The 25,541-nt window shown below is 46.0% G+C and overlaps 1 protein-coding gene across 1 annotated transcript in view; it reads right to left on the bottom strand.

Annotated features, from left to right (window-relative positions):
• Window positions 1-25,541, bottom strand: part of CHD1 (chromodomain helicase DNA binding protein 1) — a gene marked incomplete in the record, with an annotated part of 4,694,407 nt that overhangs the window by 2,678,393 nt on the left and 1,990,473 nt on the right. The window contains 1 exon segment of the mRNA XM_044063873.1: window positions 6,100-6,288. Within this exon segment, the coding sequence (XP_043919808.1) occupies window positions 6,100-6,288 (189 nt within the window).

Below are 25,541 nucleotides of genomic sequence, written 5' to 3'. Positions count from 1 at the left end.
TTCCTCAAGGAAGGATATTCCGGAGCACTGCAGAGCCAAAAGCCACCCTTCCTCTAGACACCAAATCCAATTTATAGTGAGAGATAAAGGTATGAGAGGATGCCCAAGTAGCCGCAGAACAAATGTCATCCAAGGGAATTTTTGACCAGAATGCAGCTGATGTAGCCATCGAACGGGTAGACTGATTGTAAACCCCAGTAGGTTCTGGCAGGCCAGATAGTTTATATATGAACAAAATGCAATTCGAAATCCATCTGGCCAGAGTCACCTTCGATATAGGCTTACCCAAGAAGGGTTTAGCAAGAGAGACAAAAGCTGATCAGACTTGCGGAAGGCCACTGTTCTGTGTAAATAAAACCGTAACTGCCTATGAACATCTAACAAATGAAGTTTGTATTCCCCTTTGTTTTGATAGTTAGGGAAGAAAACTGGGAGATTAATGGACTGACTGATGTTCGTCTCAGAGGCCACTTTAGTTAGGAAAGATGGGTTAGTCCTGAGAGAGTCCCTGTCCTTATGGAAAACCAGATACGGGGCTTTAATACAGACAGCTTGACGCTCCAACACTCTTTTAGCTGAGGTAATGGCTACCAAAAAGGCAGTTTTCCAGAACAAGAATTTCAAATCAACAGAGGCTGCAGGTTCAAAAGGAGGTCCAGTTACAGCTTGAAGGACCAAGGTTAGATCCCAAGGAGGGACGGGATTCCTAACATGGGTTCTTAAGAGAAACGTACCTTTCAGAAAGGCCTTACAAATCTTGGTGGAAGCGAGGGGACTGAGATTATCTCCAATGTGAAAATGCGAGATGGCAGCCATTTGAACCTTTACAGTAGAGGAACTGGCCCCCCTTGCTGAAAAATATGCGATAGAAGATCGAGCACTGCTGGGATGGGAGCCGTGAAGGGGTCCAATTTCCTATGAGACGCCCACATGGAAAACCGCTTTTATTTACTATTGTAAACTTTCCTGGTAGACGGCTTATGCGCCGCTACCTGGATAGATCTAACCGCAGACGAGATACTGGGAGTCCTAGCAACTAATGGAACTGGATCAACCAAGCTGAGAGCTCGAGATCCACCAGGTTCGGGGGCTTCAATCCTGAAGGATGAGATATTAGATCCGGGATGGGATCCAAGATCCAGAGAGAGCTACAAGATGAGACCGCAGGCACATGAACCAGGTTTGACGAGGCCAGAATGGGGCTATGAGGATAATCTTGTTCCCCAACCAAAGAGCTTTCTGTAAGAACTTTATCATCAATGGAAGAGAAGGATAAGCATACAGAAGACTGGGTGGCCAAGCATGAACTAGAGCGTCTCTGGGGCTCTCCCCCGGAGGGGGAATTAGAGCAAAAAACACGCTGCACTTCAAGTTGGAAGGAGACGCGAAGAGATCGCAGCAAGGCTGACCCCACTTGCGGAAGATCTGTTTCGCTACTAAGGGATTCAGAGACCAAGGATGGTTCAACTCAGTTTGCCCGCTAGGATGTTGGACTGACCCGGAATGTGCTTTGCTAACAGAAAACAGTTGGTGGATATCGCCCAATCCCAAACTCTCATGGCTTCGACAAAGAGGGTAAGACCTGGTCCCCCCCCTGTTTGTTGATGTACCAGACCACAGACATGTTGTCTGACTGAATCGCAATAGTCCCTGGAGGGAGAAAGGCATGAAGGGCTTGCAACACTAGAAGCACCGCTCTCATTTCCAGAACACTGATATAGAGAATGGTCTCTGAGTCCACGTACCTTGAGTTCTGCCCTCATAATGCGCCCCCACCCCCACCCAAGGCCAGAAGCGTCCGTGGTCACCGTGGCTTGGGATTGCTGCATAACAAACGGTCGCCCTTCCCGAAGCTCTCGGGAGTGCAGCCACCACAAAAGAGAATTTCTGCACACTCTGCTGAGAGGAATCGGCAAGTCCAATGAATGGTGAAGGATGGACCACTGAACCTGTACCGTCCACAGGAGAATCCTCATGTGCAAATGGGCAAAGGGCGCGAGGTTGATTGCCGCTGTCATGGACCCTAGAGCTCTCAGGACTAACTCCGCTGATGGGGCAGGTGACTGGAGAAGGACTAAAACGTGTAAGGTCAAACTACGAAGTCTGTCTGAGGTCAAGAAGGCCTTGGTCTGAAGTGTGTCTATCCTGGCCCCTATGAACTCCAAGACTTGAATTGGTTGGAGGGATGACTTCAAGTTTATGGTGATCCCCAAATGGGACGCTAGAAGTAGGAAACAATCACTGGCTAAGCAGAGTAGATGCCTGGTGGGGGCGGTCAGGAGCCAGTCGGCTAGGTAAGGAAAAACCTGTATTCCCTCAAGTCTCAGGTGGGCCGCTACAACTGCCATGACCTTGGTGAACACACTGGGGGCTGTGGTGAGACTGAAGGGTAGGACCCTGAACTGGTAATCACTGGTCCCTAGCTGAAAGCGGAGAAACCTCCTGGAACGCCAGTCCATGAAAATATGATAGTAACCATCCTTGAGGCCTATGGAGCATATCCAGTCCTTCTCCTGCAGCAAGGGCAAAATGGATTGAAGCGTGACCATCCAGAATTTTCCCTTGACAATGAAGAGGTTCATTGTTGAAAGGTCAAGGATCGGCCTTAAGTCCCCTGTCTTCTTTGGCACCAAAAAGAACCTGGAGTAATTGCCTGATCCGGATCGTCCTGGGGGGACGTGCTGGATGGCTCTTTTTTCTAGCATATTTTTTACCTCTAAAGCTGCAGCCTCCTTCTGACTGGGTGGTACATCAGGGAGGCACCTCGACTGAGGAGGCAGACTTATGAAAGGGATAGAGTAACCTCTGGATATTATTCGAAGCACCCAGCGATCTGATGTTATGGACTCCCACTGGGCCAAGTGCTTCGAAAAATGCCCCCCGACCACCTCCAGAGAGGAGCAGTCCGGCAACTCCTCAAAGCTGCTGCGTGGGTCGATCAGAAAAGGGTTCCCGCGACCCAAAATTTTTCAGCCCCCCTCTGCCTCTAGGCCGGCGTCCACCTTGTCCCCCTCTGCCTCTGAAGGACGAAGGGTCCGGAGCGTAACAGGACTGCTGAGACTTCCGGAACCACATCTTGTTTTGTTCTCTCTGGTTCCTAGAAAAGGGCCTTTGAGGAGCTGAGAAGTGGACTCCGACGGCAGACAGTGTCTTCCCATCTTTTTCGCTCCAAACCAATGTGTCGCGGATGGTCTTCCCAGAGTAGAACCGAAGGGTGCGTTCGCGAGGGACGCCTTGAAAGGTTCTGCAAAGTCACAAAGCCGGAGCCAGGCGTGACGCCTTAAGGCGATACAGGACCCGCTGGCTCTAGCGGCTCCTTCCGTGGCATGGGAAAGTAGCCGCATAGACCAAGAAGGTCCTTTTGTCCTCGGCCGACATGGACTCAGGGGGAGACTCAGCATATTCTTTCAGCAGATCCCGCTGAAGTCTAATTACATGAGCCAAGTAATTCAGCTACCTTATAGAAAAGGTAGCTGAAGCAAACATCCACTTCCTGATACGATCCATAGTCTGAGACTCCTTATCAGGGGGATGGATCGAGGAACTATCCTGAGCGAGTTCCCTCTTGGTGGCTGCCACCACCACCATGGCATCTACTGGGGAACCCTTACTCCAAGCCATCCTATCCACGGGGGGACTGAGAATCCTGTCTGACCTCCTGGGGATCAGCTCTACACTATCTGGTTCCTTCCACGCCCTGGTAGTGATGAGATCAACCAGGTGGGTGGCCGGAGGGGACACCCAAGAGGTAGACGGGCCTGCATCAAACACCTCCAGAAACACCGACTCGTCCGAGGAATGCTTTTGGGCTGACCACCCTCCTTTCAGGCGAAGCATTTCCATAATGTCTCCAAAGGAGACATCATCGGGGGGTGACCTGGGGGAACTTTCCCCTTCTTCCAAATCATTGTCCTCCGTGAGGGACTTAGGGGAGTCCAAGTGCCTCCTCTTACACTTACGTTTGTGAAGGACCTCCTCGGTGGCACTGTCCAAGGAGGGCACACTAACAGGGCCGTGTTCTGCCAGTGGAATGGACTGGGAAGTCAACACAAGCTGTCCCTGGGACTGGATGATGGAAGACAAGCCCAGCTGCAAGGGAGTGGAGGGCTAGATCCGAAGAAAGAGTAGGGGGTCTCGAACCTCTCGAGAAAACCCTCTCCACCACGTCAAAAGCCGAGGGTGAACCAATCTCTCTGGGCTCCGTGGTTAACACCCTCGGATCCGGCACGGGGATCGGCATTGGAGCTGAAGCGCTCGGACCCGAGAGGGAAGTGGGCTCCAACCGAAACGGAGTCGAAGACACATTGGCCTCCCCCCCGGATCCGACGCACGGCTCCGGGAGCTCGGATCTGAAAGTGGATCTGACAAACTCGAGGGCATGGCCGGCGTCGAGATAACTCTAACCATCGACGCCGACACCCCGGCCCTGGGACTCCTCGGATCTGACTGCTACGAAACCCAATAATGGATCGGAGAAGGAGCTATCGGGGCAAAAACTGGAGCTGAACTCCCCCTCCGGAGGAGGGGGAGGCAGCAGCACTCCCATCTGCATCTGGGTTTGGAGAAAACGACGCATCATCCGGTCCATATCAGCGTTGGGAGAGACTGCAGGTCAACCTAGAAGAGGCGGTCGAAGCTGGCCAGGAGGGCCGCCGCGACGACCTCGAAGATGGTCGGGCCTCCTCCTCCGGTGAGAAGCGTGGGGAGCAGAGCCGAGGGGAGGAAGGCCAGGAAATCTTCTGAGGTGAGGAGAGCAGCTTGGCAGGCGGGGCCGAGGGGACAGAGTCGACCCGCCGCTTGTGGCTCCTATGCCTAACTTTTTCCCTCTCTCTCTCTGTCTCCTCTCCTTCCTAGAGTCCCTCTCTCCCTGAGAATAAATGGGAGGTTGAGTCCCACCCAGCGGAGAGGGAACAGGCTGAACAGCCGCAGCTGTAGCCACTGAGGGACAGGAGGAGGAAGCCGACTCAGAGGGTAGAAGACCCGCCAGAATCAGCTTATTCCTCCTAACCAGTCAGGGCCCGGGGGTTAAAAGCTGCACAAATTTGGCAGCCCGAAGACAAGTGCGATAACCCCAGGCAGACGACGCACTGAGTGTGGCCATCCGCTGGGGAAAGCTTATGACCACACTCAGTGCACTTAAAAAAAATGGGCTTAGAGGCCTTGGCCATTATCCTAAAATAAAAACACACATGCACCTCACACAAACACCTAAGGGGAAAAAAGGGGGGAATATTAGGCTTTAAACTAAGAGGAACGGTAAAGGGGTTTAAACTAAGGAACTAACTATTCACACACACAAAAAATAATACGATTTTATAAACTTACAGATCGCCTAAAGCTAGGAACTCGAGAAACCCGTGCTTGACAAAGCCGCGGCAAATGAGATCTGGGGATTGGAAGGAGGTGGCAGGGCATTATGGGTAAGGGGGAGGAGCTTGGAGCTCAGATCTCTAGCTTGGAAAGCTGCCGGCTCGGATCCAGGTCGGATCCGATACCCCCAGGTTGATGATCAAATGAAGTTTCCTACTTCAGATCAAACATGCAAACAGTAAGTGTAAGATAGTTTAAGCAGATTACATAAACGATAAGATGCAAACGCTGACAGGTATTAAGCACCTACATTTCATTGGTTGAAGAACAGAAGTAAGGGATCGGAGTAAACAGACTAACCAGCCCCGTAGTAAAGCAGATTTTCAGATGAAACTTTATTGCACTGATGTTTAAGACACAGTAAGAATGACCTGATGTAATGGAAACAGTTACACAAAGCAATAGTTTAACATAAAAAAATAACAGCAAACAAAAAGAGGTAATGCTACCACAGAGGAAGCTGCATTCTTACAAAAATAATCACGCTAATATGTGATGTCCTTATGGCAGTACATCAGAAAAAACACTGAGAAAAAAAGTTGACCAAAATCATTATGTAGTGGCATGCACAAGCTGCACAGCTACTTGGTGCAAGAACCACTGGGAGAGAAAAAAAAATAAAGACATGGAATGGAATAACATGGAGACATACAATTACTTTTTCTTCTGAAATCATATGGATGATTTTATGTAAATAATTGTCAAGGTCTGTAACAATGCAGTACATACTTGTAATACTGTTTTTGCAACGCACTCATCTCAACTCGCAATATCTGCTCTACTTTTGCAGGCAGAGATTTTTCAACATCCTTCTTCACTCTCCGTAGAAGAAATGGCTCAAGCTCTTTATGAAGACTAGCATAACCTGATTCTCTCCCCTTGCCATGTTCTTCTTCAAAATCTTCCCAAGATGAAAACCTTAAAAAATAAAAACACCAGACAATTTCAACAGCAGCAATCGATAATACTTGATAAACTATGGAAAATGTTCAAGAATAAAATTTTAAGGCTTAAGCAATTTACAAACAGCAACTAACAAACTTTATTTCGAATTACCTTTTAGAGACAATCTGAAGCACACAAGTGAGTACCTGAAGAATTTACCACCTGTGGAAATGTACTACCCTTTTCAGAATTAAAAGACCACATTAAGATAGTAGCACAGTCAACAAAATACAGTAACATTATGGTACACAAAAAAGGCAGCCAATCACTATCTGGTTATGTACAGCAAAAGGATCAAGCCATAAACAAGTTCAATATGGGCCTCGATACTGGGGCAGCTAGCAAAGGTAGCTGAGTGTGTGAGCAGCTAACGCTGACCTGGCAGTCCCAAGTGTTGACAGCGATTAATGCACCAATGCTTGACCACAACCACCACTACCAGGTGGACAGCTGAGAGGGAGGCTCACATGACAGAACCAAAGGAGAGGCATAGCATTTCCAAGGAGTGCACAATACTTACGCTAGCAGCACAGGAGTATGCATTTAGGCCAGCCCAGTGCTATTGGCTTGAGGGCAGGGACTGGTAAGAACACAATATTTTTCATAACACCAACAGAGAATGATGTTGCAATAGTGACTGCTCTATGTACCCTGCCATCTGGTCAAAGAAAGAGCCCAACCCTCAGGCTGCTCCCCCCCTCCAAGGAAGCAATGGTATAAGGGCAAACCAGATTAGCCAGCTCATTAGGATGGCGAAGTACAGGTCAATGATTAGAGGTCCAGTGAAGTGAGTACATGGAACGAGAATGAAGGGATCTTAAAGGACAATTGTTATAGAAAATTCAGTTTACTATTCTAAAATGACATTCTCACACACATTTTCCTTCAAAAACCACCAACGATAGACATTAGCACATGTCAGCAAGCCAACAAACTTCAAAGATTTTGCTGCTACTAGAACTATAAATCTATTAAGTAGAAACAAAAAAAGTACAGCTGAGTACCTACCATAAATGTAAATGTTCGAGTGTATTCACTGTTGCAGTCATTACACTTGGGTTATCCTGCTGGCAGGCTACCCGCAGTCGGCCTGAATTCCAAAGTCCTGGTCAGGCGTCGGTTGCTGTCGCCTCTTCCCTGACGTCAGTGCGCCAGGGGTATATAAGATGCAGCCAACGCCATTTTCTTCAGTTTTTCTTGCCCCAGATGTCAGGTGCCCCCAAGAAGGTAGGCAATACACATTGCTTATAAAAAACATACACTAAAATAAACAATACCTTCATCTACAAGCAAATACACCACATGGGTTGTATAGAATACAGAAGTATAGAATACAGAAGTACAGATAAGTCCCAGCAAAGAAAGGGGGATGGTGGGTGGGTAACCTGGACTGCAACAGTGAATACACTCGAACATCTACATTTATGATAGGTACACAACTGTACTATGTTCATCATGTTTCACTGTTGCAGTCATTACACTTGGGTTGAATCCCAAAGCTGAGGTAGGGCGGCTGGGACTAAATAGGATTAGGAGTGGTTATGAGGCCCTGCAGAACTGCAGTGGCAAAGCCTGTTCTGGATTTAGAGTAAAGAGGTAAGTGATAATGCTTGGTAAAAGTGTGCACTGAACTCCAAGTTGCAGCCTCCAAAATTTCCTTGGTTGGTACTCCTCTGAGAAAGGCTGCTGAAGTGGCTGCTGCCCTGGTAGATTGTGGCCTAATATTTTTAAGCACTGACTTGCCATGCTGTATACAGCAGAAACAAATGCAGTGTCCTATCCATTTTGAAATAGTCTGCTTTGAAATAGCCTTTCCTTGTGATCCTGCAGCATATGCTACAAACAGTTGCTCAGTTTTTCTGAAAGCTTTTCTTTTGCCCAAGTAGAAGCGTAGCTGCCTGTGTATGTCCAAAGAGTGCAGAAGTCTCTCCCCTTTATTTTGGGGGTTTGGATAAAATGTTGGCAAATGAATAGTTTGGTTAAGAGCCACACTGGATACTACCTTTGGCATAAATGTTGGGTTTGTCCTTAGAGAAACCCTGTCCGGATGAAAAATGATAAAAAGTTCCACTGCCATCAATGCCTGTAACTCTGAGACTTTTCTTGCTGAAGTTACTGATAGGAGCAGAGCAGTTTTCCATGATAAGAATTTAATATCAGCTGTATTGGCTGGCTCAAAAGGAGGCAGTGTGAGCTTTTCTAAGACAAAGTTGAGGTCCCATGTAGGTATCGGTGCCCTCCTTGGGGGTCTTATGTCTTTTACCCCTCTGAGGTACTGTCTTAGCAGTGGATGAGAGAAAATAGGAGGTTCTATATTGTAATGAGCTGAAATGGCAGAGGCATTGATCTTAATTGATAAGGATAGGCCTTTGTCCAGCATCTCAGTTAGGTACTGTAAAATCTGAGGAATATTTGGAACAAGTGGTTCAAGTCCTTGTGCCTGGTTCCAAGCACAGAATCTCTTCCATTTTTCTGCATAAGATTTCCTGGTGATGGGTCTCCTAGCTTCAAAAATGACATCCATAACAGCTTTAGAGAGAGGTGTGTTCTGAGTGACTATTATCTGCCATGCAGCCAGATTTAAGGTTCTGAGTTGGCTGTGCAAGATCTGGTTGTTTTGTTGAGTCAAAAGATGAGGGATTTGAGGTGAAGTCCAGGCTGGGCCTTGAGACAAGCTCTTTAGGATTGGGTACCAGTGCTGGCGTGGCCAGTCTGGGGCAATCAGAATCATTTTTGGCTTCTCTTGTCTGACTTTTAGGAGTACCTTGGGAAGGAGAGGCAGTGGTGGAAAGGCATAAACTGTTAGGGTTTTCCAGCTGAGTGATAGAGCATCCACTTTTCCATGCTTGTGAGTGATAAGTCCTTGTGCTGAAGTATCATGCTGTAATGGAGCATCCAATAATTTTGCTTTAACATGATCAGGTAAACTTTGTTCTTTTAACCAAGCATGCCTTCGAATGACAGAACCTGTAACTGCGGCTCTGCAAGAAGCCTCTAATGAATCAAAACCACATTGCAGAGTATGCTTTCCCACTTGTCAGCTGCATGCAATAAATCCTGCATTTCCTTATTGTCAGGACATTCTGAGCTTGTAAGCATTTTCTGTTTTAGCAAGGACATTAGGTATTGTTGATATTTGAGCATGGCTTTAAACTGCAGAACTGGCAGTTTAAAGCCCTTACAGCTAAAGTAGCAGCAGTGTTAACTTTATTCCCCCATCTATCCAGTGCTCTAGAATCCCTATCAGAGGGAACAGTGTTTTTTTGCAGTGGAAGCCTTGACCCCTTTGGGACCCTGAGAAATTGTTTCTGGGTCATCAGCAGGGTTTTTATGAAGAAATTTATGAGAGTCTGGAACCCTGTAGTATCTATCTGGCTTGACTGGTGCACGGGGTAAAGAATCAGGAGACAAACTGGATTCAGAAAAAACATCATCAACAATATCTAGTACAGGAGGGATAGCAAGGGGCCTGTGCTGAGGCAGTAAAAGAAAGTCCCTGAGCCTTTTCTTGGATTCTGAATAATCCTGGCTCTCCCAATGGAAATGCTCCCTCATGGTGTGCAGGGTTTCCCCAAAAGAGTAATCCTCAGGAGGAGAGGCTGAAGGGATTGATTCTTCAGCATCAGAGTCCTCATAGGGAGGAAGAGAATATCCCTGTTTTGAAGAGGAATCAGAGGAAACAGACCTGGTCAGAGGAGTCATTGTCAGTGTCTTGCCTAGGTCTTTTATCAGGAGGGGGATGGGAACCCCTGATCAAAGTAATTAGGTCCTCGGCCATTTTAAGCATCTGTTTCTTTGGCATGGATGACTGTCCAGGAGAATGCTGTACTTGTTTCTTTGTCTTTAGTGGTGTTTTAAAGTGGACTTGATGGTAAGCTGTGTAGGTCTGAAAACACCCTCAGAAGCTGATGCCTGCTCAGCGGCTCCGGACCCATCTGAGGGAATAGTTTCCGTAGGCCCAATACCTTGAGTTTCCAAAGGCCTAGTTGTCCCCACGTGGGAGGCGGCCTGTGGTTCTGAGGTAGCGGGTGTCGGGGGCTGCGAAAGAGCCTCACTGAGGACCGGCGACTGGCCTAGAAGAGGCTTTGTCGTCAGTTTTGGACCCAGGATGCCTGTCCTTTTCCTTGTCTTTGCGTTTTTTATGAATTCCGGTCGTCAGTTGTTCCGACGGCATTATGTAGTTAAACCTTTGGCCAAAGTAATGTAAAGCAAAATCAAACAGACGCTCAATAGTGAGTTGGTTGAATCTAGCACAAAACCGACAACTAGCAACGGTCGTGGTCAGGGCCTAGGCAAGGAATACAGTAAGAGTGAAAATCCTTATGAGGTATTTGCTTCCCACAAAAAATACAATTGTTAACTTTTACTGACATCAGTCTGGAGCAAGAAAACAAGTTTCCCCAACGGGGTACTTAGCTTTATTAAAGACTTCGGTTCTGAAATTCAATTTTGAAAATCTCAGAGGAGTCTGCCGACCGGCACTTGCGAACTGCTTTTGCTTCCGGCACCACACGGCAAGAAAGACTGAAGAAAATGGCGACGGCTGCATCTTATATACCCCTGGCGCACTGACGTCAGGGAAGAGGTGACAGCAACCGACGCCGGACCAGGACTTTGGAATTCAGGCCGACTGCGGGTAGCCTGCCAGCAGGATAACCCAAGTGTAATGACTGCAACAATGAAACACGATGAACATTAAAGAAGTTATGTACTCACCATAACGTTCCATGTGAGTTGTTCCATCTCGCCTTGATTCTTCACTGATGGGTTCAGAGCCGATCCTCGGCTCCGACACGGCCGACTAGCAAGCTTAAAGTTCTCCAGTAGCTCAAGACCCATCCCCTTATCCCACAATGCACTGCTGGAATTACCTCAGATCTTGTTTGCTGCATACCTTATAGAAGTACAATAATTATTCTGCCTAGGAATGTAGACACATTGAAAAACCAGGATGAAGAGAGCCTCCAGGTCAACTGCCAGCCAGGAGGGGGAAGGAGGGAGGGAAATGTGAATGATGGCGAGATGGAAAAACTCACATGGAACGTTATGGTGGGTACATAACTTCTTTACGTGAAGTTGTTCAATCTAGCCGTTCATTCTTCACTGATGGGTAGCGTTCCTAGCACCCTGATCTTGGGTGGCTCACGGAAGTACACTCTTTAGAACCATAGAACCAAATGAAGCCCTGTCCTTGGAGGCCTTATCCACTTTGTAATGAGTTATAAAAGTGTGAGGTTTAGATCATGTGGCTGCTGCACAGATGTTGTCCAAAGGCAATTTGGCTTAAAAGGCTGAAGAGGTAGAAACTGCTCTGGTTGACTGAGCCTTCACCTTACTAGACAAGGGCATGTTATGACAAGAACATGTGTAAGTAATACAAATCAGACAGCCACTTAGATAGGGTTGTTTTGGCAACTGGTTTACCTTTCCTGAACTCAGAAAAAGACACAAAAAGCTGATCTGATTTCCTAATGTCTTTTGTTCTGTCTAAATAAAATCGAAGTTGTCTATGAACATCGAGTTTGTGCAACATATATTCCAATTTGTTGGTGTGATTAGGGAAGAAAACGGGCAACTCAATGACTTGATTAATGTTAATCTCAGAACATACTTTAGGCAAAAAGGATGGATTTGTCCTGAGAGAAACTCTATCAGCATGGAACATCATATAAGGGGGCTTGATGGATAGGGCTTGGAGCGGTGACACTCTGCAGACTGAAGTGACGGCTACTAGAAAAATAGTTTTCCACAATAGAAATTTTAGTTCACAAGATGATGCAGGCTTAAAAGGAGGAAGAATGATGCGAGATAACATAAAATTCAAATTCCAGGTTGATTAAAGTGCCCTCACTGGAGGCCTCATGTGAAAAGAACCTTTCAGAAAACCCTTAGACAATTGGTGAGTTGGTGAGCAATAATATTCAATCCATTGATTCCCAGATGGAAATTAGATATAGCAGGTAACTGTACTCGCACCGTAGCAGCCGCTGCTCCTTTGTTGAAAATTTCTCTCAAGAATTGTAAAATAGAAGACAACAGCACTTGGTAAGGGTCAATGCTGTAGGAAGAAGCCCAAATGGAAAATCTCTTCCCACTTACTACGATACAATTTTCTAGTGGAAGGTCTATGGGAAGCCAACAAAATTTGACTAGTGTCATGGGAAAGATTATAAAGCCTAGCTATGCGGAGAATTGGAGCAGCCAAGCAGTTAGCTTCAATGTCTGCAAGGATGGATGAAGATCCCCTGACGGATGTGTCAACAAGTCCAGGGAACTGGGTCCAGGATCCATGGGTCTTTCCAGAATGTGATGGTAAAGAAACGGAAAAGAAATCTGCCGAGGCCAATGAGGGGCTATAAGGATGAACGTCCATCCCAGCAACTTTGTTTTCTGTAAGAATTTGGGTATCAGAGGAATTGGTGGAAATGCGTAGAGACCCGGGGGCCAATCGTGGACAAGAGCATCCCTTGGGGAGTGACCTGGCGTGGAAATCAGGGCAAAATAGTTTCTGCTCCAAACACCTACACAGCGACAAATATATCACAAAAACACAAGTCCAAGCACTTTACCAGTATTCCTTTTTTTCTTTAATTGCAAAACGATCTGGTACCTCGGCCTTTCGCCTTCAAGGATTACAAAAGGTGTATGCATCAAGCACATTTATGCACACATCAAAAGGCAATTGACACAAACTAAATCAATTAGTTCAATTATTCAATTATATATTACAGACATTTAATCCAAATTCACCATATTTAATTCAAACATTTTTATATATCTAAATACTAATATCTATTTCCCTCATGTAATTTATCTATTCATTTGATTAGAAGGAATATTATATACATAACCTATTCATTTCATTAAAAGGAATATTGTATAAATGATTAAATTAATTAAATAGCCAGTTCTAAATTAAGTCCAAAGGGCTTTAAAGTTTTAAATTTTAAAATCATTTTAGTCTCTAGTTCCAGTAATTTATAAGAATAGTCATTCCCTCCCATGGAAAATGGTTTGCCCAGAACACAAAATTTTAGGCTGTTGGGGGAACCACCATGTTTCTCAAGGAAGTGCTGGGCCACAGGACTTACTTCACTATGATTTCCAATGTCTCTTAGATGTTCTAAAACACGAAGTCTAACCATTCTTTTGGTTTGCCCAATATACCAAACATCTTTACACGAGCAGCATAAAGAATGAACTACCCCTATAGATCTGCAGTTAAAATAAAATTTGGGATTAAAAGAAATACCATTAATATCATCCGCATTCATCACCCTATCACATAGACTACAATGCCCACATGGAAATGTGCCCGAAGTAAGGTCATTAATTTCATTCCCTTTCAAAAAGTTACAATTTAATAACTCTTTCAGATTTTTTCCCCTCTTATAAGAGAAAGTAATAGATTCGGGGAACAAATGACCAATTTTATCATCCTCCCTAATTAAATACCAATATTTCATCACTATTCTCCTTAGCTTATCTGAAAATGGAGTAAATTTAGTAACAAAAAATTATTTTTCTCGGTTGGTATCTTCTTTTCCAACATATTTTGTAACTACCAATTTTTCCATAGTACATCTCGATTTAACATGACCACATGGGCCCTCATATGTCTCCCCAAGTAGTCTCCTTTTACACCTTAACAGAAGATCTTTATCATATCCTCTTTCACTCAATCTTACTTCAACATCATTCAATTAATTTCTTCTCTCCCTCTCATCACTAGTGTGATCAAATATTCTTTTAAATTCACCTGAGGGTAGTGAACGTAATAAATGTTCCGGGTGCATGCTCGTGGCATGTAAAAACATATTTACTGCGGTGGTTTTCCTAAATGGTCTAAAGCCAATTAGTTCTAAATCACTATATAGCATGACATCCAGGAAATTAATTATTTCCCTGTTAAGCTCATATGAGAAGGTTAACCCATGTTCATTGGTATTTAGGGTCTCAAAAAAATCCAAAAATTCAACAATTTCACCCTTACAAATCATAAAAAGATCATCAATAAAGCGTTTATATACTATAACATTATTTCTATAAAAGAAAGTAGGATAAATGAATTGCTTTTCAAAAAATCCCATATAAATAATAGCATATGAGGGCGCGAAAGCAGCCCCCCATAGCTGTCCCATTCAGCTGCAGATAAAATTCATTATTGAAACAAAAATAATTATGAGTTAAACAAAATTCCAAAAGATTAATTATATAAGTAGTCCTAGGTTGATCTCCCAGCATTTCCATCACTGCTTCCAATCCCCATCTCTTACTGATATTAGTGTAAAGTGATTTCACATCAATTGTTACCCAATAGTAATCCTGACATCACTTCACCTGGGATATTTCATCTAACAGTTCTTGAGTAATAGAAATATGTGCTGTAACTTTATTGTAAAATAGAAGACAACAGCACTTGGTAAGGGTCAATGCTGTAGGAAGAAGCCCAAATGGAAAATCTCTTCCCACTTACTACAATACAATTTTCTAGTGGAAGGTCTATGGGAAGCCAACAAAATTTGACTAGTGTCATGGGAAAGATTATAAAGCCTGGCTATGCGGGGAATTGGAGCAGCCAAGCAGTTAGCTTCAGTGTCTGCAAGGATGGATGAAGATCCCCTGATGGACGTGTCAACAAGTCCGGGGAACTGGGTCCAAGATCCATGGGTCTTTCCAGAATGTGATGGTAAAGAAACGGAAAAGAAATCTGCCGAGTCCAATGAGAGGCTATAAGGATGATCGTCCATCCCAGCAACTTTGCTTTCTGTAAGAATTTGGGTATCAGGGGAATTGGTGGAAATGCGTAGAGGAGACCCGGGGGCCAATCGTGGACAAGAGCATCCCTTGGGGAGTGATCTGGCGTGGAAATCAGGGCAAAATAGCTTCTGCATTTGTTGATATGACTGGCAAACAGTCGCAGGAAGGCTGGCCCCATTTGCGGAAACTCCTGTCCGCAAACTCTTGTTTGAGGGACCATTCGTGGGTCAATAAAATTGCCCTGCTCTGTCTGCTATGACGTTGGATTTGCCCGGGATGTGCATTGCTAACAGAAAGTGCTGGGATGACACTACCCACTGCCATACTCTGAGGGCTTCTCGGCAAAGGGGATAAGACATGGTCCCGCCTTGCTTGTTCAGGTACCAGACCACTGACATGTTGTCTGTCTGTATTGCAATTGTCCCTAGAGGAAGAGAGTCCTGAAAGTATTGCAACGCTAGAAGTACTGCTCTCATCTCCAGGATATTGATATACAGACGTGATTCTTGATCTGTCCATGTGCCTTGGGCAGTCTTTCCCTGAAAAACACCCCCCCCACCCTATCAGGGAAGCATCCGTAGTCACAGTTTCAACTGGAGGGGGGAGCATGAAGGGATGTCCTATTGTGACATGAAAAGATGTCAACCACCACTGAAGATCCTTCTTGCAGGAATTCATGATCAGGATCGTGACTCATTAGAAGTTCTTGGTAAGACCATTGCGTGATTAGAAGCCATTGAAGGATTCTCATATGCATTCTTGCTAACAGGATTGCTAAAACTGCTGCTGCCATCAATCCTAGAACTTTCAATACCTCTGCAGCTGGTTCTCTGTTCTTTGATATCAGGGACATGATGTGTTGGCGAAGAATACAAATCCTTTCTGGTGGAAGATGAAGAGTGGTGGTTGACATTTCTAATTCTGTCCCTATAAAAACGATATGCTGCGATGGCAACAAGGCAGACTTTTTGAAGTCGACTGTAATGCCTAGCTGATCGCAGTGTGTCAGAGTAGCCTCTCTCGCTTGAAGAAGATGATGCCTGGTGGTGGAGGTAAGGAGCCAATCGTCCAAATACGGAAATACCTGGAATCCTAGATAACTCAGGTGAGCCGTGACTACTGCCATGCACTTGGTGAACACACTGGGAGCTGTAGTGAGACCAAAGGGCAGAGCTTGGAACTGATAATGACTGGCTCCCAGCCAGAAATGCAGGTGATCTCTGGATGGCCTGGCCATCTTTATGTGGTAGTACGCATCCATGAGATCGATCGAGCACATCTAATTGTCCTTCCCTAGAAACGGGAGTATGGACTGTAGCAGACCATTCGGAACTTTTTTTCTCACAAATTGGTCGAGACTGCTGAGATCCAAAATGGGTCTCCAGTCCCCTGTTTTCTTTGGAACCAAAAAGAATCTTGAGTAAGTTCTGAATCCTGTTTGGTCTGCCGGGACTGGCTGGATTACTTTTTTCTAGCAATCGGCGTACCTCTATTGTTGCTTGTCCCATGTGACTGGGTGGAACGTCCGGGATTTTTTTGAAGAGAAGGGTCTGGGTGGAGAACGGTATGAAATACCCTCTGGAAATGACACTTTGTACCCAAATGTCATTTGTTATATTTAGCCAGGCTTCTGGGTTCAATGACAAGTGACCCCTGACTGCCTCCTGAGTAGGACAGCCAGGCCTCCTTTCAGGAGCGCTGGTAGTACTGACCAGAAAACTGATCTCTGTCACCCTGGTGTTGCGGACCCCCTCTGCCGGGGGGACAGCATCTTCCATTGTAACCCCCTCCTCTGCCTCTAGAGGGGGGCTCTCCACGTGCATCTTGAAAGGCTCCTTGGGCTTTCCAGAACCATATCTTTCCTCCCCTCTGACCTTTAGGAAAGGGTTGAGTGGGGGTGAAAAAACGGACTCCAACGGCAGACAGAGTCTTTCCCTCTTGCTCACACCTGGTCAAAGTCTCCTTCACCTTTGGCCCAAACAAAGATGAGCCGTCAAATGGGGTATTCGTAAAGGAGGACTTGAAGGGTTCTGCGAAGTAACAGAGTCACATCCAGGCATGCCTACGAAGAGCAATTCCTGTACCTGCAGCTCTACTCGAACCATCAGCTGCGTAAGATACGAGACGCATGGACGAGTTGACTATCGAACTGAGGGTAGAGAGCTGAGTGGCAATCTTGTCGAATACACTCATAGCTACAGCACCCTGAAGAGTACCGCCCAACTCCTTAAGGAGATCTCTCTGCAGTCTGGTAAAATGTGTCAAGTAGTTCAGTGATCTGAGTGAGAAAGTCGCTGAACTGAACATGCGTTTCCCGTATCTATCCATGATCCTACATTCTCTGTTAGGAGGATGAATAGACGAGGAAGTCTCAGACATTTCCTTTTTGGTGGCTGCCACCACCACCATGGCATCAACAGGAACTCCCTTGGTCAAAAAGGACTTATCCACGGGGGCAGAAATAAACTTGTTAGGCCTCCTAGGAACAGGTTCCATAGATTCTGGTGACTCCCACACCCTACAAGAGACCAGACCCATAAGCTCATCGTCCTGAATGCCTTCAGAAGAACCGACTCATCCTCAGAAGGGCTCTTGGACTGCCAATCACCCCTCTGCCTAAGAATTTCAAGAATCTCCGCAAAGGAGATGTCCTCACAGGGGGATCTATGGGACCCTTCTGATTCATCCAAGTCGGTGTCCGATGTGAGAGACTCCTGTGGGGAGTCCAAATGCCTCTTCTTGCATAATCTCTTCCTGGGGACATCTTCAGGGGGGACTTCTGGAGAGGTCTCAGAAGAGCAAGGAGCACCCTGTGGGGCTACCTGAGGATCTGGGTCTCTACGCTTGAGATGACTGGAGGAAACAAACTGACACAGGCACTTTAAGGGAAGAAGAGGCCAAACCTTGATATGAGGAAGTCTTAGGAGACAACACTCGCCTCATGGCTTCGCATGCACCTCGGATCTGTTGGCTTCGAATGCACTTTGGCTCCAATGAGGAGTCGACGGATCCGATGGAGCTGCGATCTCCTCCCACAACGAAGCCGTGAGCTCCAAGCCCGAGGTAGGAGCCAAGCTCAGCCAAGCCGAGGCCCCGAGAGAGTGAGTCAGCACCAACAAGTCGGTGCAACTATCCTCCCTGGACCCGACTGGAGAGTGTCGGCTCCTAGAGTCCCCAGTCGGCACCAAGAACGTCTGAGCAGATGGAGCGGACGACACTGGAGCAGGTGTCGGCTCCAAGGGATCCACAATCATCAGCTTGGCCTCCTCCGGCTCCCAAGGTCCGGTATGGCTCGGAGGAGGAGCAGACAATTCAAGAGTAGTGGTCTTCAGCTCCGACAGTTGGGTCTGAGCCGACAACAATTTAGCTGGGCCTGGTGCCTTTAAAAGTTTCTGAACCAGCCGGTCCATATCCAGATTGGAAAGGCTGACAGAAGACCTGGAAGAGTGAACAGATGGAGCTGATTGGAGCAGTATTGATGGAGGTTTTTCGGCAACCAGTTCCAGAGCAGTGTCCCAGTTCCGAAAAGAACAGACTGTCAGCTGAGAAGGCAGTGGAGCCGAAGTCACCACACTTTCTGACCTTTTTCCTTTTTTTAGTCCTGGATTCAGAGGAAGATTTGGACGATTTGCTGGCCTCATCCTGGTCAGACAATGTCTCTGAAAAAGGGTGTTTGATAATACCCCTATCAATTAACTTCCTTTTCCTTTCTGCAAGCACTCTGGTGGAAAATGAGTGACAGATACTGCATGACCCAAACAGTAAACACACTGCACATGGGCATCCGTGACGGACATTTTCTGTCCGCAGACTGGGCATTTTTTAAACCCAGACTTTGGATGTTTTTCCTCGTCTTCAGACATTTCACAAAATCCAATAAAATGAAACACACTGTTTAACTATGAGCTATTTAAGAAGAAATCTAACTCACACAATACACACACAGCCCAAAAAGGCAACTAATAACTATATCAAGATAAACAGGATTAAGCAATCCAATAACAAGAATCCCAAAAAGGGAACACTAACAACTATAAGAAGAGGTCCTACGGCCAATGGGCCGAAGGCAAAGAAAGATTTTACTGAGGAAAGGGGTGGAACACAGAAAACAACTATTTACTAGCTAGTATTATACAGTATTATATACAGCAATCAAAGATATATAAAAATTGAAATATAAAACTTGCTGAAAGTTGAAAACTCCCAATAGTCTCGAGCAATGCTGGAAACCAAGAGATCCGTGCCGTGGCAAACTAGATCTGGGGTAATTCCAGCAGTGCATTGTGGGATAAGGGTTTGGGTCTCGAGCTACTGGAGAACTTTGAGCTTGCTAGTCGGCCGTGTCGGAGCCGAGGATCGGCTCCGAACCCATCAGTGAAGAATGAACGGCGAGCTTGAACAACTTCACATGTATATTTTCCAAGGGGCAGTTAGGGCACATAATAAGATGGTAATGTCTCATGGTGGGACTAGATCTCTAAGCAGGGGCCGTAGCAGAAAAGTTCCTCTAAGAAAGGCCCTGGATAGTCTTAACTATACAATCAGCATGCAATTCTTGCCAATGTGAAAGGAAGATATGGCTGACAACTGTACTTAGCGGAATAGCTGACTCCATTCTTAAACAAGTTAAGACAGAAACTCCAACACTGCTGGAAGAGGAGGTGAAAAAGGATAGAGATTGTTCTCAAATGCCCAGATGGAGAACCTTTTCCATTTGCTTTTGTAGATCTTAAATGTAAAGTTACTGTGAAGATGTTAAAATATAAACCACCGAGGATGAAAACCTGGACTGCCTAGCCACCACTGGAATTGGAGAAACCATGCAGTCAACTTGAAGGATTGAATGCCCAGATGCAGCAACCCCGACAGGTGACAGCAGATCTGGAGTAAAGACCAGCAACCAAGAGAAGGTCAGAGGAATGGAAACCATACCTGTCAAGCCAGGAAGGGGCTATGAGGATGACTGTGATAATCACCACCTGAGTTTTCTGTAAGCATTCTGGACCAAATGAACTGGAGTGAAGGCATAAGAGTCCTGTGGGTCAAAGCATCCTTCGGTGACTCCTCCTCAGAAAGTACAGTTGTCTACACTTAGCATAAATGTAAATGTTTGAGTGTATTCACTGTTGCAGTCATCACACTTGGATTATCTGCCTGCAGGTAAACCTCAGTCGGCCCGAATACCAGAGACTTGGTATTTCTGCATCGGTTGCCGTCGCTTCAGGACTGACGTCAGGTCATCAGGGGTATAAAAACATGCAACCGATGCCATTACATCAGTTTTTCTTGCCCCAAATGTCAGAAGCCCCCCAGTAGGGCACTAAGTTATGGTGGGAAAAACACCACCAGTAAAAAGTAAATGCCACTAGCCCTGTAAGGTGCGAGCAACAGACAGAGAGGAGAGAGAGAGAGAGAGAAAGAGAGACATGGGGGCTGGAGGGTGGGAAACCAGGACTGCAACAGTGAATACACTCAAACATCTACATTTACGTTAAGTGTACACAACTGTACTATGTTCTTCGTGTTTCACTGTTGCAGTCATCAAACACGGGTTGATTCCCAAAGCTGAAGAATGGGTGGAGGCAGTCAAGAAGTGTTGGGGCTGGCTAATATGCCCTGCAGGACTGCTGTTGCAAAACCCGCCCTGGAGTTGGAAAAGATAGGCAGGTGGTAAAGGTGTGAACAGAACGCCAGGTAGCAGCTTCCAGAATGTCCCTGGTAGGGACTCCCCTGAGGAATGCTGTAGAGGTAGAAGTAGCCCTAGTGGAATGCGTTCTAACCCCCTGAGGAGTTGGTTTCCCATGGTGCTTGTAGCAGAAATGGATACAGTGTGCTATCCATTTGGAAACTGTTTTGAAATGGTCTTGCCCTCTGCCCCTGGTGCAAAACTGACTAGTAACTGGTCAGATTTTCTGAAGGTCTTAATTCTATCAAGGTAGAATCTGAGCTGTCTGTGCACATCTAAGGAGTGCAGGATCCTTTCCCCTTTATTCTGAGGATTAGGGAAGAAGGTTGGCAAACTGGCTAGATTGGTTTAGAGCTACACTGGATACCACATTAGGCATAAAGAAAGGGTTAGTCCTGAGGGAAACCCTGTCAGCATGAAAAATAATAAAGGGTTCCACAAACATAAGTGCTGGTAACTCAGACACACTTCTAGCTGAAGTGATGGCCAGAAGCAAGGCTGTTTTCCAAGAGAGGAATTTTAACTCTGCTGACGCTGCAGGCTCAAAGGAGGTAGGGTGAGCTTTTCCAGTACAAAGTTAAGGTCCCAAGCAGTGGTGGGGGCTCTCCTTGGTGGCCTTAAGTTGTTTGCCCCTCTCAGGAACTGTTTGATGAGAGGGTGAGAGAAGAGAGGTGGGCTCAGTGTTGTAATGAGCCGAGATGGCAGAGGCATGGATTTTAATGGAAGAGAAGGACAGGCCTCTGTGGAGTAAATCTGCTAGGTAAATCCAGGGTTAGAGGTAAGGAGGGGAATGCTGTGTCCTCTCCTTTAAATTGACTCCAGGATCAATACCTTTTCCACTCAACAGCCTAAGATTTCCTTGTATCAGGCCTTCTGGCTTCAAGAATGACATCCACCACCTGCTTGTTTAGGCTGGTCACCGGTGGAGAATTCAAGGAATAAGCCAGGCTGCAAGATTCAGGGTTTGCAGTTGCAGATGCAAGATCTGTCCCTCCTGCTCAGTGAGTGAGTGAGAAGGGTTGGGATCTGGGGTAGTTGCCATGGTGGCACCGGTAAAAGGCTGCGCATTAGTGGGTACCAGTGCTGGCATGGCCAATCTGGGGCAACCAGGATTGCCCTTGGTCTGTCCTGTCTTATCTTGAGTAATATTCTTGTGAGAAGAGGAAGAGGGGGAAATGCATAGATTGAGAGGCTTACCCACTGGAAGGATAGGGCATCCACTTTACAGGCCCTGCTGTGAGGTGTCCTGGTGCATAATTTGCTTAGCTGGTGATTGTAGGGGGAGGCAAAAAGATCCACCTCCATGGTCCCCCATTTCTGGGTTAGAAGGCTGAAAGTGCTGCAGTCTAATTGCCACTTGTGTGGGTCTAGGAGATTTCTGCTTAAGTCGACTGCCAGGGAGTTTTGTTTGCCTGGCAGGAATTGAGCTTGCAGATGAATATGCATGTCCGAGGCCGTGTGCCACAGGGCCATGGCTAGCCTGCAGAGAGGGTAACAGTGGGTTCCCCTCTGCTTGTTGATATACCACATAACTGTGGTATTGTCCGTCTTTATTAGCAGGGGTCCTGGTGAGAGTATGGATTTGAAAGCTTTCGAGTGTGCTGAACAGCTAGCATCGCTTTTTGGTTGATGTGCAGCAAAATTTGACTTGGGCTCCAGTGGCCCTGAATGCACGTGCCATCCAGATATGCCCCCAGCCATAGTCTGATGAGTCTGTGGTTAGGGTCTGGGTGGTGTGGGGTTGAGTAAAGGGAAGTCCCTTGTTGTGGTTGGATGCTACTGCCCACCAAAGAAACTCTGTCCTTAGACAAGATATAATAGGTATGACTGTTTCCAGGTCCTGGGAACGTTGGCACCAAAGACTTTTTAAGTACCACTGAAGTTTCCTCATATGTAGTCTGGCATATGGAATTAGTAGAATGAAAAAGGCCATGAACCCTAGGGCCTGCAGGATTTTCCTTGCAGATAGCTGGGTTCTGGTGGCCACTTGAGCGAAGTAGTCTGTTAGATAGGCTTGCTTTTCTGGAGTAAGGAATGCCATCTTGGGATGCTGTGTCCAAGCTTGCTCCCAGGAATACAATCTTTTGACTGGGGACTAGTTTTGATTTCTCTTTGTTGATAGTATATCCCAGGGAGGTTAGAAGGTTCTTTACAAATGTCAGGTGCTGTAACAGCTTTTCATGATTGTCTGCCTGAATCAGGCAATCGTCCAAGTAATGGTAAAATTGAATTTTTCTCTGTCTGCAATAAGCAATGGCTGGAGCCAGGCATTTTGTGAAGACTCTGGGAGCAGTGGATAAGCCAAAGGAAAGTGCAGAGAACTGCTAATGCATAGATCCTGCCCTGAAATGTAGGTATTTCCTGCATGAGTCCCTGATAGGGATGTGCAGATAGGCTTCTTTTAAGGTCTAGGGTAGCTAACCAGACATCTTTGGTCAGCATAGGAAAAAGCTGCTGAAGGGAGAGCATTTTGAATTTTGGTACCACCAGGAAGGTGTTTAGAATTGAGATATGTAGGATTGGGAGCCAAGTGCCCTCTTTTCTGGGTACCAGGAAAAGTCTGGAATAAAACCCTTGACCTATCTGTTCTGCAGGAAAAGGTTGAATAGCCCTTATGAAGAGCAGGGATTGAATTTGGTTTTGTGCCTCTGCCCACTGGTTTGGAGGAAGGTATGGGAACCCTTTTGGGGTTGGCAGTGAGTGGAAGTAAAATTTGTACCCCTGGGATACAATGTTGAGGACCTATTGGTCTTTGGTGATGGAGGTCCAGTTTTTTGCATGATGGGCAAGTTTTCCTCCTAGGGGCACAGGCACTTGGGCAGAGGTGAGGAGTGGAGTTGAGAAGTCATTGTGAATTCTTTCCATAAGGGGGTGGCTTAACACTCCCTGTTTTGGAAGTGGAGGTACTCCATTGCTTAGATCTTTGCATACCCAGAGACTGTAATCTGGGAGGGGGGGGTCTGTTTTCCCTGGGTCTCAGTTGAGATGGCCTTGAGGGGGCTGGAAAGGACCAATGTTTTGAGAGGCAATGCCTACTGAATCTTGGAAGCTGCACTTGCAAAAAATCTTTGACTGTCTACATAGACTTAGCCTTTTCTTCCATCTTTTTTAGAACCTCTTCTGCTTTGTTGCCAAACAGATTGTCCTTGTTCAAAGGAGCATCTAGTAATTTTGATTTGACATGGTCTGGCAAGGTCTGCTCCTTAAGCCAAGCATGCCTTCTCAGTACAGAACCAGTGACTGCTGCCCTGCAAGATGCTTCTAGGGCATCAAAGCCACATTGAAAAGTAAGCTTGCTGACTTGGCTTGCAGAATGCACAAACTCCTGTAATTCTTTATTTTCTGCACAGTCTGTAAAGGTAGATCATTTTTGTTTAATAAGTTCCATAATATGCTGCTGGTATTTCAGCATGTGAAACTGGCAATTCAATGCCCTAATGGCGAGAGTTGCAGAGGTGTAAACTTCTTTACCCCATCTGTCTAAAGCTTGGGAATCCCTGACGAAGGGGTAGGATTCTTGGCTATGGTTGCTTTTATACCTTTAGGCCACTGGGAAATAACCTCTGGGTCAGCAGTAGGAGTTCTGAAAAGGAAATTGAGAGAGTCAGGGACTCTGTAGTACCTGTCTGGTTTCCTTGGAGCAGGAGATACAGTATCAGGAGTTAGACTGGATTCCATAAAGACATCATCCACAACATCCAGAACAGGAGGGATAGATAAAGGTCTATGTTGTGGTAAATCTAACAATTCTCTGAGTCTCTTCTTGGACTGAGGATAATCCTGGCATTCCCAATGGAAATGCTCTCAAAGTATGTAGGGTTTCACCAAAAGAAAAATCCTCTGGAGGGGAAGTAGAGGGAATGGAATCCTCTGCATCAGCATCCTCATAAGCAGAAAAAGGCACGTCTTCAAATTCAGAAACCTCAAAGTCGTCGGACTCTTAGTCAGTTAAAGCTGCTGGGGACAGGTATCTTTTTCTCTTAGCAGGAGAAAGCTGGCTCCCCCTAATCAGCATAATCAGGTCTTCTGCCATTTTAAGCATTTGATGTTGTGGCAAGGAAGCAGGTGCTTGAGTTTGGGTCGTTGGTTTTTTAGGCGTAGCTCGTACTCTTGGCCTTAGAAACTCGGCAGTTTTAGCACAGAAAATGCAAAACAAGTAGTCAGTTTGTGTCTAGCATCGGTAATGCAAAGAAATTCCTTGGATACTGGTACCTGCACAGTGGCTCCGGACCCATCCAAGATAGAGACATCCACAGGTTCCATAGTCAAAGAAGAGTCTCGCGGCATACCGGACTCCAAACGGGTCTCAGTAGTGGCCTGCGAATCCATTGAAGTGGGCATCAGGGGCTGCGAAAACACCTCATTGAGTACCGGCGAACTGGCGAATAGCTTAACGGAAGCGTCTTTATCCTTACGTTTTTTCGGAAGATCAGTAGTCGGATGGCTTATCGAAGCCATTTTGGAATATGGAGATTGAGAGTGAAAGTATTTAGCAACAATAAGGGCCGGAAAATGAATAGTTCGGGAGTTGAACAAAGCACAAAACCGACAGCGAGGGACGTCGTGGTCTGGGCCTAAGCAGGTGACGCAGTAAGAATGGAAATCTCGGTGTGGTATTTGCTTTCCACAGGTGAGACAATTGTTAACTTTTTCTGACATCGGTTAGAGCAAGAAAAAAGGATCCCCAATGGGGTACTTAGCTTTTGAAGACTTCAGCATGATTCATTCAGAAATGAAAACTCAGGCAGCGGCCGACTGGCACTCGTGCAAACTACTACTG

Source organism: Protopterus annectens, chromosome 2.part2 (assembly GCF_019279795.1).
Source record: "Protopterus annectens isolate FY-2018-M chromosome 2.part2, PAN1.0, whole genome shotgun sequence".
NCBI lineage: Eukaryota > Metazoa > Chordata > Ceratodontiformes > Protopteridae > Protopterus > Protopterus annectens.
This window is presented reverse-complemented; position numbering and strand designations above follow the sequence as displayed.